The sequence below is a fragment of the Geotrypetes seraphini genome, chromosome 11, assembly GCF_902459505.1.
Source record: "Geotrypetes seraphini chromosome 11, aGeoSer1.1, whole genome shotgun sequence".
NCBI classification, from domain to species: Eukaryota; Metazoa; Chordata; class Amphibia; order Gymnophiona; family Dermophiidae; genus Geotrypetes; species Geotrypetes seraphini.
Window position 1 is genome coordinate 12211892 of NC_047094.1, and position 14263 is coordinate 12226154.

The window sequence follows — 14263 nt, forward strand, 5'->3', positions numbered from 1 at the left end:
CCAAATTTCAGACATAAGAACATAAGAATTACCACTGCTGGGTCAGACCAGCGGTCCATTGTGCCCAGCAGTCCGCTCACGCGGTGGCCCCTAGGTCAAAGACCAGTGCCCTAACTGAGACTAGCCCTACCTCCGTATGTTCCGGTTTAGCAGGAACTTGTCTAACTTTGTCTTGAATCCCTGGAGGGTGTTTTCCCTTATAACAGCCTCAGGAAGAGCATTCCAGCTTTCCAAAACTCTGGGTGAAGAAGAACTTCCTTACGTTTGTACAGAATCTATCCCCTTTTAACTTTAGAGAGTGTCCTCTCATTCTCTCTACCTTGGAGAGAGTGAACAACCTGTCTTTATCTACTAAGTCTATGCCCTTCATTATTTTAAATGTTTCAATCATGTCCCCTCTCAGTCTCTTCTTTTCAAGGGAGAAGAGGCCTAGTTTCTCTAATCTCTCACTGTACAGCAACTCCTCCAGCCCCTTAACCATTTTAGTTGCTCTTCTCTGGACCCTTTCGAGTAGTACCATGTCCTTCTTCATGTACGGTGACCAGTGCTGGATGCAGTATTCCAGGTGAGGGCGTACCATGGCCCAGTATAGTGGCATGATAACCTTCTCTGATCTGTTTGTGATCCCCTTCTTAATCATTCCTAGCATTTTGTTTGCCCTTTTCGCCGCCGCCGCACATTGCATGGACGGCTTCATCGACTTGTCGACCAGTACTCTCAAGTCTCTTTCCTGGGAGGTCTCGCCAAGTACCGCACTGGACATCCTATAGGCATGTGTAAGATTTTTGTTACCGACAAGCATCACCTTACACTTATCCACGTTAAACCTCATTTGCCATGTCGCGGCCCATTCCTCGAGCGTGTTTATGTCACATTACAGGTCAAAAGACTTTGCTAAAATCTAAATACACCACATCTAGCACACTCCCTCTCTCCAGTATTCTTGTCGCCCAGTCAAAGAAATTGATCAGATTTGTCTGACAAGATCTGCCTCTAGTGAATCCATGTTGCCTCCAGTCCTGGATACCAGAAACTATACTATTCTCTGTTTTAAAAGCATTTCCATTAATTTACTTACCACAGAATCAGACTTACCAGCATGTAGTTCCCTACTTCTTCCTTACTTCCACTTTTATGGGCAGAAACCACTTACACCCTTCTCCAGTCCTCCAATACCACTCTAAACTGTAGAGAAGCATTGAAAAGGTCACCCAGTGGAGCTACCAGAATTTCTCTAAGTTCGCTCAGTATTCCATCTGGCTCCATTGCTTTATCCACTTTTAGCGAGCCCCTCTGAAAATTGTTCAGGATCTACCACACCTCCAGTCCTATTTGCTTTTGTTTTCTTCAGTCCCACTCCTGGCGCTTCAACTGTGAACACAGAACTGAAATATTTGTTAAGCAATTCAGCCTTATTTTTATCAGCTTCTACATATTCCTTCCCTTCACCTTTGAGTTTCATAATGCCACTTTTGCACTTCCTCCTATCATTAATAAATCTAAAAAAATCTTGTCCCCTTGTTTTATCGTATCTATTTTTTCTTCCATTTGCATCTTTGCTTTCCTGACTGCTCGACCAGCCTCTCTTAACTTTTCCAGATATTTTTGCCTGTCTTCTTTCTGGAGTCTTTTGTAGTTTATGAAAGCTAATCTGTTTTTCCTTACCTTCTCAGCTACTATTTTTGAGAGAACCAAAGCTGGCCACCTTTTCCTCTTACTTTTCTTACAAAATGGTTTGTTGTCCTTAGAATAGTTCCTTTCAATTTTGTCCACTGCTTCCCTACTTCTTCCAGATGTTCCCATCCAGACAACAATTCCTTGATGTAATCCCCATCAAACATTTACAATTTTTGCTGTTTCTTAATTTCCAATGTATACGTTATAGAATGTTATTAGATCCCTGATTTTGGGTCCCAAAATTCTTCTGGTCACCGTATCTCAAAAACATTATAGCGGAATTAGAAAAGATTCAAAGAAGAGGATCCAAAATGATAAAGGATATGGTACTCCTCTCATATGAGGAAAGGCTTAGAGGTTAGGGTTCTTCAGCTTGGAAAAGATACAGTTGAGGGGTTATGATTGAGGTCTACAAAATCCTGAGTAGTGTAGAACAGGCAAAAGTACAAAGACTAGGGGACACCCAATGAAGTTACATGGAAATAATTGTAAAACAAATAGAAGGAATTAATTTTATTAAAAAATAGTTAAGCTCTGAAACTCATTACAGAGGATATACCGTATATACTCGAATATAAGTTGATCCGAATATAAGTCGAGACCCCCTTTTCCCCCAAAAAAAGGAGGAAAAATGGTTGACTCGAATATAAGTCAGACGGCTTAATATTCAAGTGTCCTGCCCCGTCAAGCTCTGCACCCAGCCCCCTCCCTTCCTCCCCTGCCAGGCTCTGAGCCAAGCACCTTCCTTCCCCCCCTGTCAGGCTCTGCGCCCAGCACCCTTCCTTCCCCCCCTGTCAGGCATTGCACCAGCCCCCTTACTTCCTTCCTTCCCCCCCACTATGGGCATTGCACCAGCCCCCTTCCTTCCCCCTTCCCCTGTCAAGCATTGTACCAGTCCCCTTCCTTCCACCCTCCCCTGTCATACTCTGCACCCAGCACCCTTCCTTCCTTTCCCGTCAGATTCTGCACCCTACCTCCCTGCCCTAGCCTCATAGGTACCTCATCTGGCGATCCGCGGTGGAAGTGCAGAGGGCAGGAGCGAACTTTCCAAGTTCCTGCCCTGCTTCTAACCGGCTGCCGGAGTTTCTTCGCTGCTGAGCGACATGAGCAAGAGCACGATTTGGCGCTGCTGCTCAGTACTGAGAGGCATCCTTACTGGCTCCCGCAAATTCTTGTGAGAATTTGCGGAGCCAGTAAGGATGCCTCTCAGTACCGAGCAGCAGCACCAAATCGCGCTCCTGCTCGTGTCGCTCAGCAGCCTAAGAAACTCCGGCATCCGGTTAGCAGCAGGGCAGGGACTTGGAGAAAGTTTGTTCCTGCCCCCTGCACCTCCATCGCAGATCGCCAGATGAGGTACCTTTGAGGCTAGGGCAGGGAGGGAGGCGGGGCAGAGCCTGGCGGCGGCAGCCTGGAAGGGAGCAATGACCCGAATATAAACTGGGACCCCCATTTTTGGGCCAATTTTTGGCCCAAAAATCCCGGTTTATATTCGAGTATATACGGTAGTAACAGCAGTTAACATAATTGGGTTTAAAAAAGGTTTGGACAAGTTCCAGAAGGAAAAGTCCATAGTCTGCTGTTGAGACAGACATAGGGGAACCACTGTTTACAGTGGGATCGGTAGCATAGAATGTTGCTGCTATTTAGGTTTCTTCCAGGTACTTGTGACTTGGATTGACCACTGGTCTGACCCATGATGACTGAGTTTATTTTAAGGACTATTCACGAGTTTTTATTACCATAAAATGATGGTATGCACAATTATCAAAAAGGTGCATTCAGTCTGCCCAGCAAGGCACTCCTTGCAGGTCACACCCTTTTATGCCCTATCTGAAGCGCAGAGGTCATGTAATTTGTTTGATTCCATGTTCTTCTATATAGGGATCCTCTGTTTATCCCATGCATTTTTTAAAGTAGATTATTGGTTTTGCTCCCACCATTCCCCTAGAGGCATTATATACGGGTTTGGATGACCTTGCAAGGCTGGGAAGGTGTTTAAAATGCTATAGATAAGTAAACAAAGACTTTTGCTGTAATTTGGCAGGTTTTGTATCATCATAGAAGGATCTGTAGCGAAATAGCTATCTCTTGAGTTACATGATATCCAAGAGGACTTAACACAATTAACCTCATTTTATTACTGAAGCAAAATCATATTTATATAAGGGCCATTAAGCTGTGATTATGAAGTTTGATTTGACATCATCGTTTGATGAGGCACCCGACCCTGACGCCAGCCTGATTCTGCTGAGCAGCGTCGACTAAGAGAAGCTAGCTTCGACCATGATGAGGAGCGACCACCACCGCCACCACGAGGGGGAGGCCATGGTTGGCGCCGCAAACGGTCAGAGAGACGTGAGTGGTGCCTGTCCTGAAAAGAGTCAGATTCAGTGGATTTGACATGCAGGAGGAGAGAGTGAATACCTTAGACGAGTTGATGACCGGAGACTCTGAATTTGGGGCTTCCGGTTTGCTGACAAGGATCGGATGACATCTGGAGAAGTTTCGCAGCCAAAGCAGTGAAGTCATTTCAAGCTGGACTTCAGTCTTGACTGTTTATTTTTATTTTTTCACTTTCTTTTTTAGTTTGATATTTTATTTTTAAATCTCTTTCATTGTTTTGCCACTTGGTTTTGTTTCCTATTTTATTATTTAAATTTCATTTAAATTTCCCAAGAATTCTGTAGTTTCAACGGTTCTCCCTTCTGCTTCTATTTCCTATCTCCCCTCTTTTTTCAACCTTTCAAAGTCCTTTAGATCATTGTAGTCCTATTAGAATGTTTATTTTCTTATTTTTTCTTTTCTATCTCTATTTTATTTTTTCATTACTCTACTAATTGTCATTTTTCTAGGTACTTTAGTTAGATTGTGAGCCTTCAGGACAGTAAGGGAATATCTAAGTACCTATTTTACTTATAATTTTAATGTACCCTATTGTCTATTTTTCTGTAAACCACTTAGAATCCTAACGGAGTTTAGCGGTATATAAGAAATAAATTACATTACATTACTTTATGTTGTTAGTGATCAGTGATATTGAAATTTTATTGATTTATTTTTAAAAAGTCTATTCTTTTGAATGCCTAAGCGGATTACAATAAAATCACATCAATAAAACATCAGTACAGCACAAACATTACAAATCTTTTAGCTGCCAGAATATCCTTTAAACAAGAAAAGGCAAATTTGCAATTCAAAGAATCTGCTACAAAGATCATCCATTCTAACAAAATGCGTTTAAAACTGAGTTTTTAACTGTATTTTAAATTATTTCAAATTATTACATAATCTTAAAGAACCTGGTAAAGAATTCCATATCCATAACCTTGGACCTGCCACCAAAATAGGTGTAGACCATGTTTTATATAATGTATCTCATTCACTGATTGAATGGATAATCTCATTGCTGAATGTGATCACAAGGATTGATTCGGCAATTATTTCTTCAGAATTTGAGTTAAAGACTGTGTCTGAATTCAAGAAAGCGTGGATTAGGCACGTGGGATCTCTAGAGAGAGGAAGAGATAATGGTTACTGCATATGGGTAGACTAGATGGGCCATTTGGCCTTTATCTGCCGTCATGTTTCTAAGAAAAAAAACAAATGGCCTGATTATTAAAAGAACTTAGGGCCCCATTTGCAAAGGCGCAGAAGCGATGCAGCTGTGGTAAATGCACCAAAGCCCATAGGAATTTGAATGGGATTTGGTGCCTTTACTGCGTCAAGAAACAAAAAATGGAAGACCCAATGTTCCACAGTGAAAACAATCCAAACAATAAAAATAGAAGACATGTTCTGAAAAAATTATTTATTTATTTCTTCTTCCAAAAAAAACACGAATAAATAGAAATATACCAGACCCTACACGGTCCGTGTTTCAGAGAACACGCCTTCCTCAAGGGTCCAGTTGGATGCTATGGTCTCAAAATACAATTGTAGACTAAAAACAATAAACGACTCTCCAAAAGTCATTCATTGTTTTTAGTCTACAATTGTATTTTGAGATCATAGCATCCAACTGGACCCTTGAGGAAGGCGTGTTCTCTGAAACACGGACCGTGTAGGGTCAATGCTGACGTTAGCGTCTAGTGCGCACAGCAATTCAGCACGCGTTAAAACCGTTAGTGCAGCTTAGTAAAAGAAGCCCTAAGATCCACTGACTGGGACCACACATGGTCTTTCAGCAGTATTATCTAGAATATCACTATAAAACTCAATAGAGCTATTCAGATAGCACTGGGGTGGTCCAGGAATGAAGGCGGGGTTTATCTGGAGCTCTTTAGCATTCTTTAAAGGTTTGGTTCCAAAAGTAGCTTTTTAATTGTAATTGTAATTACAATCCAAACCAGTCTGATGCAATTGTTTAATGTGTAACTAGTTAGTTGTTTTATAGTGAAATTTTTATAGTGAAGTTTAGTATTGATATTTATAATTTTTTATTTTTTCTCGCACAATTAGATGATAGGCATGTTGTCTCACTACAAATCATTTATTTTGTCAGGAAACTTGCCGGAAATGTCAAGGACCCTGGAAGGAACACCTAGACCTTACCTGTGAACAAGTGGCTGAAAAGAATGAGATCAAATATAGAACAAGCATGTGAGTAAAGCTGGCTTCCTTCTTTATTTTACTTATGTACGAGTTGCTGAATTGATCAGTAAATTTACTCCATTTGCAATGTATAACTATTTTGATTGAAAAGACATGGTTTACTTGCAGGTTAAAAAAAAAGTATATGTAGATCAGAATTCATATATTTTCTTTGAATGGCACCACACGATTTAAAGGAAGCATCATATCTTGTAAGTGCTTCGTTGTAAAAGTGACCACAGAGCTGGATTACTACAAGATGTTCAGCCACTTTGAGTTTCCTCGCTATAAATATATTTATGCATTTATAAATATTTTATAGACCTCCATCCACACACAATCAGACATCAAGGCGGTTTACGAATAAAAGAAAATTGGTCTAAAACGAAAATACAATAAAACTATTGTGTTTCCCCAAAAATAAGACCTACTCCGAAAATAAGCCCTAGCATGATTTTCGGGATAGGTCTTAATATAAGCCCTACCCCCCAAAATAAGCCCTAGTCGCCAGCAACAGCGCAACCCCCCTCCCCACCGACCCTCCCATCTCTCCCTCCTATCCAAACTCTGACCGCAAGACCAAAATACCTGGGAACAAACGGCAGCACAGGCTGCATTGCAACTTTCTCAAACCTGGGCGTTCTGTGTGTCGCATTGCTGATGACATCATCAGTGAGGCGGCAGAGGAACGCCTGGGCATGAGAAGGCTGCAGTGCAGCCTATGCTGCTGTTTGTTACCAGGTATTTCGGTTGTGCGATCAGGGTTCAGATGGGAGGGAGAGATGAACGGGTCAGGGTCCCGGGGGGGGGGGAATGGGAGAGATAGAAAGATGCTGCACAGGGGAATGGGAGGAAGGGAGGGATAGGAGCTTCAAGGGTTCTGCTGCACAAGGGATAGGAGGAAGAGAGGAATAGGAGCTTCAAAGGTTCTGCACAAGGGATGGGAGGAAGGGGGAGGGATGGGAGCTTCAAGGGTTCTGCTACACAAGGGGGGAGGGAGGGAGGGAGGGATAGAAGCTGCAAGGATTCTGCTGCACAAGGGGAGGCATAGAAGCTACAAGGGTTCTGCTGCACAGGAGGATGGGAGGGAAGGATAGAAAGATACTGCACAAGGAGATGGGTGAAAGGGAAGGAAATATGCTGCATATGTGGGGGAGAGAAAGGAAATAGAAAGAATTGGGGTGGAAGAGAAGAAGGGAGAAATGATCATTGTACATGAAAAAAAAAAAAATAAGATCTACCCAAAAATAAGACCTATGCCTTCTTCGACCCAAAATTAATATTAGACAGTGTCTTATTTTCGGGGAAACACAGTAATAGAAGCATGTCAGGAAACATCTTGACATAAAATTAGCCATATTTCAATGCATGGATATTTGCCTTCCTCATTTTTCCTGCTCTTCTCCCTCCCTTTGTGTCATCCTCAAAAGTCTGATTTGGTATGTTTCATACTTTCCTGACAAAATAAAGCTAACTGTCCAGATAGCTATGATCTACACTTCTCCCTCCGTATTCGCTGTGATAGGGGATTAACAGAACCGCAAATACAGAAAAACCACGAATAACTTTTTCATATGTTATTCGCTGTTTTCTATTAAAAACCATCATGAATATAGTGAAACCGCGATTAACACGGTGGGAGACCTGGTCTGTTACTGAAGTAGAGGCAAAACACGGTGAACAAAGTGCTGGGAATCAGCGATTTCTCTATGCAAGCTGATGTATTTTGGGGGGAGGAGCCAGCAAGCTAAAAACCGTGAATAATCGAAATCGCAAATGCTGAAACCGCAAATATGGAGGGAGAAGTGTAATAACAAAAAAGTTTATTCTCTTAAAACTCAAGATTCTCATCACACAATGAGAAGGTGGATGCTGAAAGTTGACTCATACAGTTAAGGGTCTACTATGTTGTATTTTTTTTTGATGCTTGACTAATTTTAAACCATTGAGTTCATCTTTCACATCAGCCGTCTGGTTTTAATCTGGTTGGGTTTTTTTTTTTTAATGAAGTTTGTGGACAAAACACTAAGTCTGAATGCTTTAGTGGCAAGGGTTGGCAGAGAATTTGCAATCAGGTCATAGTTTAATCAAAGCCAAAAAGAATTGGTTTCTAAATTTAAATGCAGTCCTGCTATGTGATATCACTGCAGGTGTGTGTGCACATGGAGAAGAAACAATAGCACTTCCTGTTCTCTAGAGGGAAAGGAAGACCCAGAACTGGCCATATCCTGCTATATAGAGGGGGAAGGGGGAAGTAGTTATCACCAGCGCTGCATCCTACAATAGATATACAGTACATATATTCAGACACCTGGCCAAATTCAGTGTGGTAGTTTGTAGATCACATATTCCTGTCTTGGAAATATCTGTAGAGGAAAAAAGCAATATGAAAATAGTCCTTGAATGAGCAATACTGTGTGATAATAGCTGTAAATTAGCCTGACCAGTTCCAGCCACATCTAAAGGGCCTCTGAACATGCGCAGATGGCATAACACACATCTGTGCAGGCTCTAGGCCCTCCAGAAGCAGCCGGAGCTGATTGTAGAAGAGAGGAGGCTTGCCGGGGGCGGGACTGGGTGGCAGAATGGGGCGGGACTGGGGATGGAACGGGGTGGAGCTGGGGGGCAGGGCTGAAGGCAGAATGGGGCGGGGTTATGTGTCCAGGGTTTTCTTTTTAATAAATGGTAACCCTAATAAAGGAAGATCTCATGGTTAAAGTGCATCTGTTTGGGGGTAGGTTTCTTTGCATTTTTTTAAGATTTCATGTCTAGGCACATTTCACTCTTGAGGATATCTATTGGGGAGAACCTCTCTGTCTTGATCTATCTATATATCTATCTATTTCCTATGCACAGAGTAGGAGCTAAGAAAAGGAAACAGTAAAGATAGTGGGGAGGTCAGGCTACACCAACTGAAGAAGGAAACTGGTGTTGCAGGAACTCCAACATTGTAGTGCAAGACTGAAAGGTCCTGTCAACCACTAAAAAATGTTGTATTTGTGTGCCACAGAGACCCCCAAACCCTGCGGTATAAGAAAGGGATAAAGACAGACAGAGAGGTATCTGCTGGGGGGAGATAATAATAATAATAATAACAGCTTATATACCGCAATACCGTGAAGTTCTATGCGGTTTACAAAGATTAAGCAAAGGTACAAATTGATTGACTTTAAGAGGGGAGGAAGAAAGAGGGTTAATAGGACAGGAAATCCATTTTTGAGGAGAGAGTGATCAATAGAGCAAGTTAATCGCTATAGAGGGGAGAGAGAAGAGAGGATCAGTTGTCTAGATACTTTAGGAACAGGTGTGCCAGTGGGGGCTCGGGGCCAGATTCTCAAAACTTAAGGTTGCCTTTAATGCGGTTACGAAACCAGTTCCAGCCAGTTTAGCTTGCATGTATTTTAGTAGCAGATTATCCAAACGGCTTACCGATTCTGCTTGCAAAAGGGCTCATCAATATTTAAATGAGCACTCTGGTCAATTCTTCATCATCGCCAAGTACTTCTCCAAGCGTGATGTCGGCTTTTGGCGAGTAAAAGTCAGCGACCAGTCCAGTATTGTGAAAAGCGTGCCTGTGGCGTGTGTTTTGACTGTGGCTCATGAAAAAAAAAATTACATGATTCAAATAAATTATAGTTTTTTCTTGGGGTCGGGGGGGGGGTGGACAAAAGCACGCTTCTTGAGCGCATGTGTCTTATGTGTTTCTGGCTGTGGACTATCAATTATTTTCTCTTTTGTGTGGCCTTTCTCCTTTTTGTACCACCATCTTTGATAGAAGATTCCCCCCCCCCCCATACACACACTTTTCCTAACCAAAAAGATTTATAATCAAATACTCCCTTTAAGGATTAGCTGGGTGCGTGCAAATATTTTTTCATGTAAGCAACACATTCTTTAAAAAAAACTTTTTTTTTTTTTCGTGTGCACAACAAGTTCTAAAAACTAAGTTTTCCAGATTTACAAGTACTTTTGTGAGTGACCATGTCAAATCTGGGAACGACGCTTGTAGAATGCAATAGCGATTGCTCATGTGCTCCGCTTAGAGCAGGAATCGCAAAGTTCCCCCTTGAGGGCCACAATCCAGTCGGATTTTCAGGATTTCCCCAATGAATATGCATTGAAAGCAGTGCATGCACATAGATCTCATGCATATTCATTGGGGAAATCCTGAAAACCCGACTGGATTGCGGCCCTCAAGGAGGGACTTTGAGACCCCTGGTCTAGATCAGGGGTGGGCAACCGGTCCTCGAGGGCCAGAATCCAGTCGGGTTTTCAGGATTTCCCTAATGAATATGCATTGAAAGCAGTGCATGCACATAGATCTCATGCATATTCATTGGGGAAATCCTGAAAACCCAACTGGATTGCAGCCCTCAAGGAGGGACTTTGAGACCCCTGACTTAGAGGGATCATAGTTTATAATATTCCAAATAGCCAGCAATTGGGCCATCACACAAACATTTGACTTCTTAACACCTATGTATAACCTATCAGACTGCCCAGCTACGTGAGCACCTGCATATCCACTAGAATTTTTAATTATAGGATTTGGAAGCGGCCCAAAACCCAGCTGCTGTTTTTTACTCTATCATCACAGTATGATCTGCTGTAAATAACAGCCACTGCTAAGGCATTTGCCAGCTCTGTGTAGTCTGCCAGGCAGACCGATCTATTTGCATACCTGTATTTGGACCAGAACTTCTAGTTATTACAGATTATGCAGCCTAGCAAACACTCAGTAGGTAGTCGGTTCTACATCACAGCCTGTTAGATGAATCCGGCCACACAGATGTCCCTGTTGATAAGATATCCACCAATTCATATTATCCTCTCTGCCGTACATTCTGGACCCTGTATCTTTAGTCTTTATTCACAATCTTGATGTACTGCAATCCATGAACATGTCAAAGTGGTTTACAAAATAACAAGATAGTGGCTAACTTTTATGCAGAAAGAGTGATTAAAGAGTATTCACTCTGCTGCATCCCCCTAACAGGGAATAGCATCAGAGGGAGGCAGGATGCAGCAGAGAGAAGACCCAGGGATGGCCAAAAACAGCCTGCTATGCAGGCTGTTGCTGTCAACAAGCAAAGTAATTTTTAGAGGGCCATGGGGGAAAAAGTAGGGAGCAGTGCCAGACTAGGGGCTGGAGAGAGAAGGGGGGAAGAAAGATTAAACTTTGGGGGCAGGGGGTACGACCATCGAAGCTGGCTTGGAGTGCCATAACCTTTTGAGCCAGCCCTGAGCGAGAGTAACATAGTAAACCTTCAAGAAAGACACTAAAACCCTACTTTTCAAAAAATACATAAAACCTATCTAATACGACCAATTCCTACCCCACCTACCCACTCTACACCCTTAATATGCGATTTGTAGAGTAACTACTTGGTCTACTCTCTACACTTTTACGAAGTTCCAGAGTGGTTGTGGCAATACGAAAGGATGCCACTTTTGGGTCCTCAGGTTCATCTGTCCCTTCCATAGTCATCTGGCACTGCTTTGGTACATCAGCTAATGTATGGAATTCCATGTCTTTGCTAAAAAAAATGATGGATTAGGTTCTTACCTTGCTAATCTTCTTTCTTTTAAAAGACTTGGGATTTCATATGGCCTACCCTGTAAAGACTTTGATTCGCCTGATTTCTGCCTCAGACATTGCCAATGGCCATCTTGGGATCTCTTCTTCTGTATTTAAGATTAAGCAGAGACAGTACTGCAGGAGCATGGGGGTCCCTGTTCATTTTCTCCTACTAGTTGCACTTAGCAGGTTGGTTCCTAGCTACTCATGTGAGCACCTTTAGAGAATTGCACACACCCCTGTTCAGGTATCCAGTGTGTCCATTCTGTATGTATGTATGTATCTGTATTTTATTTATTTATTTCGTCTTTTATTTAGCCCGTCCTCCCAAAGGAGCCAGAACGGGTTGCAAGAGTACATTCATAGTTAAGGGTAAGACAAACTTTAGTGAGAAATACAGACTTTAAGGGGGTTTAGATTTCAGCATTTACAGTGTGAACATAACATACAGACTTAAAATATAGACTTAGTGGACATAGGACTTTCAGTGTAGATGTAACATGGAGGCAAAGTAGCTTTTCTTAGCAGGTGGGTGCATCTTTGTTTAAGAATGGTACTAATTCTGGTTATACTAGTCATCAAGCCCGTTACATTAATGGGTGCTAGAATATATGTCTTTCTGTCTCTCTCCCTCCCAATGTCTCTCTCTCTCTCTCCCTGGCCCCTTTTCTCTGTCTTTCTGTCCCTCTCCCTGCCCCTGTGTCTTTCCTCCTTTCTTTCTGTCTCCCTCCCTCCTGCTGTCTGTCTGTCATTCTTTCCCTGTGCAGCTGCAACAGCATTTCCCTCCCCCTCCACTTCCCTGTGCAGCAGCAGCAGGTATTTCCCTTCACCTCCAGATCCCTGTGCAGCAGTAGCAGCATTTTACCCCACCCCCCTTCCCTACTCTTACCACGATGTGGCCTGCTCCTTTTGGCCCCTCCCCCTTCTCTCCCGCGGTCTAGCCTGCTCCAAGAGCCCCCCCCCCTTCCCTTATTGCGTTTCCCGCAGGCAGGCTCAGCTTCTCCCTGCACGTTACCTTTTTGTTTTCATTCTGTTTCCCTCCCTCGCTTGGCTGCCTGCCTGGTCCCATTGAGCAGTGAGCGGCTGGAGTCTCTTTTTTGTTGGCGCTTCCCTGCCCGGTCCGCAGTCTGGCCTGCTCCGGGCGAGTGTGACAGCAGCTCCTCTGGATCCCTACCAGCCATCGGTAGCCTTCTCCAACGCTGGTGCGGCTCATGAGAGGAGCCGACACCACGATCTGGAGAGCAGGGAGTCCAACGCTGGCGGCCAGTCCTTTGTAGGTAGGTGCTGGGAAGCAGTAAGGCTGGGGACTCGCGCATGCGCACTCCTGCGACCACGGACCTACATCTTACAGATCAGAGATCATGGAAGCACGCAGATTTGAGTGCACATGCGCGGCTAGGGTTTTATTATATAGGATTTGTGGTGGCAAGCGAGTTTTAGTGAGATTCCGTTTAGTGGTGTCTTTGCGATCAGCAGTCTCAGAACTGTAACACAAAGATATTGATCTGTTTACAAGGATACTGTCTATCCCTATTGCATTTCTTTTTATTATTCCCATCTGAAATTTGATCTGTCTGGGGGACAAAATAGCTCAGAAAATTTTTAACAGATGGGTTGGAACTTGACGTTGGGGAAGAAATGGTGAAAAGGCACATCCGATACAAAAGCGAACCACATTGGATTAGGAGTTCTAGAGAATTAAGCCTTCCCTACCCCCCCAAAAAATATTGATCCGATGCATTTCTATTGGAGAAGCAGTTCCAGTTAAGTACGTTGCCTCTCTCCCTGTTGCCTAACTGTCCCCACCTTCACAAACCATTCTCCCTACAACAGCCCCACATCCCCTAACTGATTCCCACCCCCCAAATTTCCCTCACAGCTGCTACTACTTCCAAATTGCCCCATCCCCCATAATTACCCCACCACAACTGCCTTCACCCCCAAAAAGTAACTCAGCATCTGCATTTCCACTAGGATTTTTAATTGTAGAACTTGTAGGCTGCCAACTGCTGGTTTGATTATATCACAGAATGATCTAATTAGCAGCTGCTTCCACCCTCAAAAAACATCCTGTCCCCCCTCCCCCTGAACACAACCCGTGCTCAGCATGCATATACACACAGACATTAGATTAGATGTCCCTGTCCTTTATGGGATGGATTTTATTCATTCTGATCTATGTTTCAGTTTCTTTGTTATAATACTGGTTGCTATGTGTACTGCCAATTCATATCTTGCTATGGGCAAGATCAAATTAAGGCATTTGCAACTATGAAATGTCTGGCTTTTTCCAAAATTTAACAGATTTTTGCACTAATGTGCAGAAGACAGAAGGATGGCAAATGACTGGTCATTTTTCTGAATTTAAATCCTCTAGCCACCGCCCCCTCCCACATGCACACGTAGATAGATGTCAGT

The 14263-nt window shown here is 43.1% G+C and overlaps 1 protein-coding gene across 3 annotated transcripts in view; it reads left to right on the top strand.

The window, feature by feature from the left end:
• RNF216 (ring finger protein 216) overlaps positions 1-14263 on the top strand; it is a 185878-nt gene that overhangs the window by 140682 nt on the left and 30933 nt on the right. For all 3 annotated transcript variants that reach the window (XM_033963367.1, XM_033963365.1, XM_033963366.1), the window contains exon 14: positions 6179-6276. In XM_033963367.1, coding sequence (XP_033819258.1) covers positions 6179-6276 — 98 coding nt within the window. The remainder of the gene's footprint in view (positions 1-6178; positions 6277-14263) is intronic.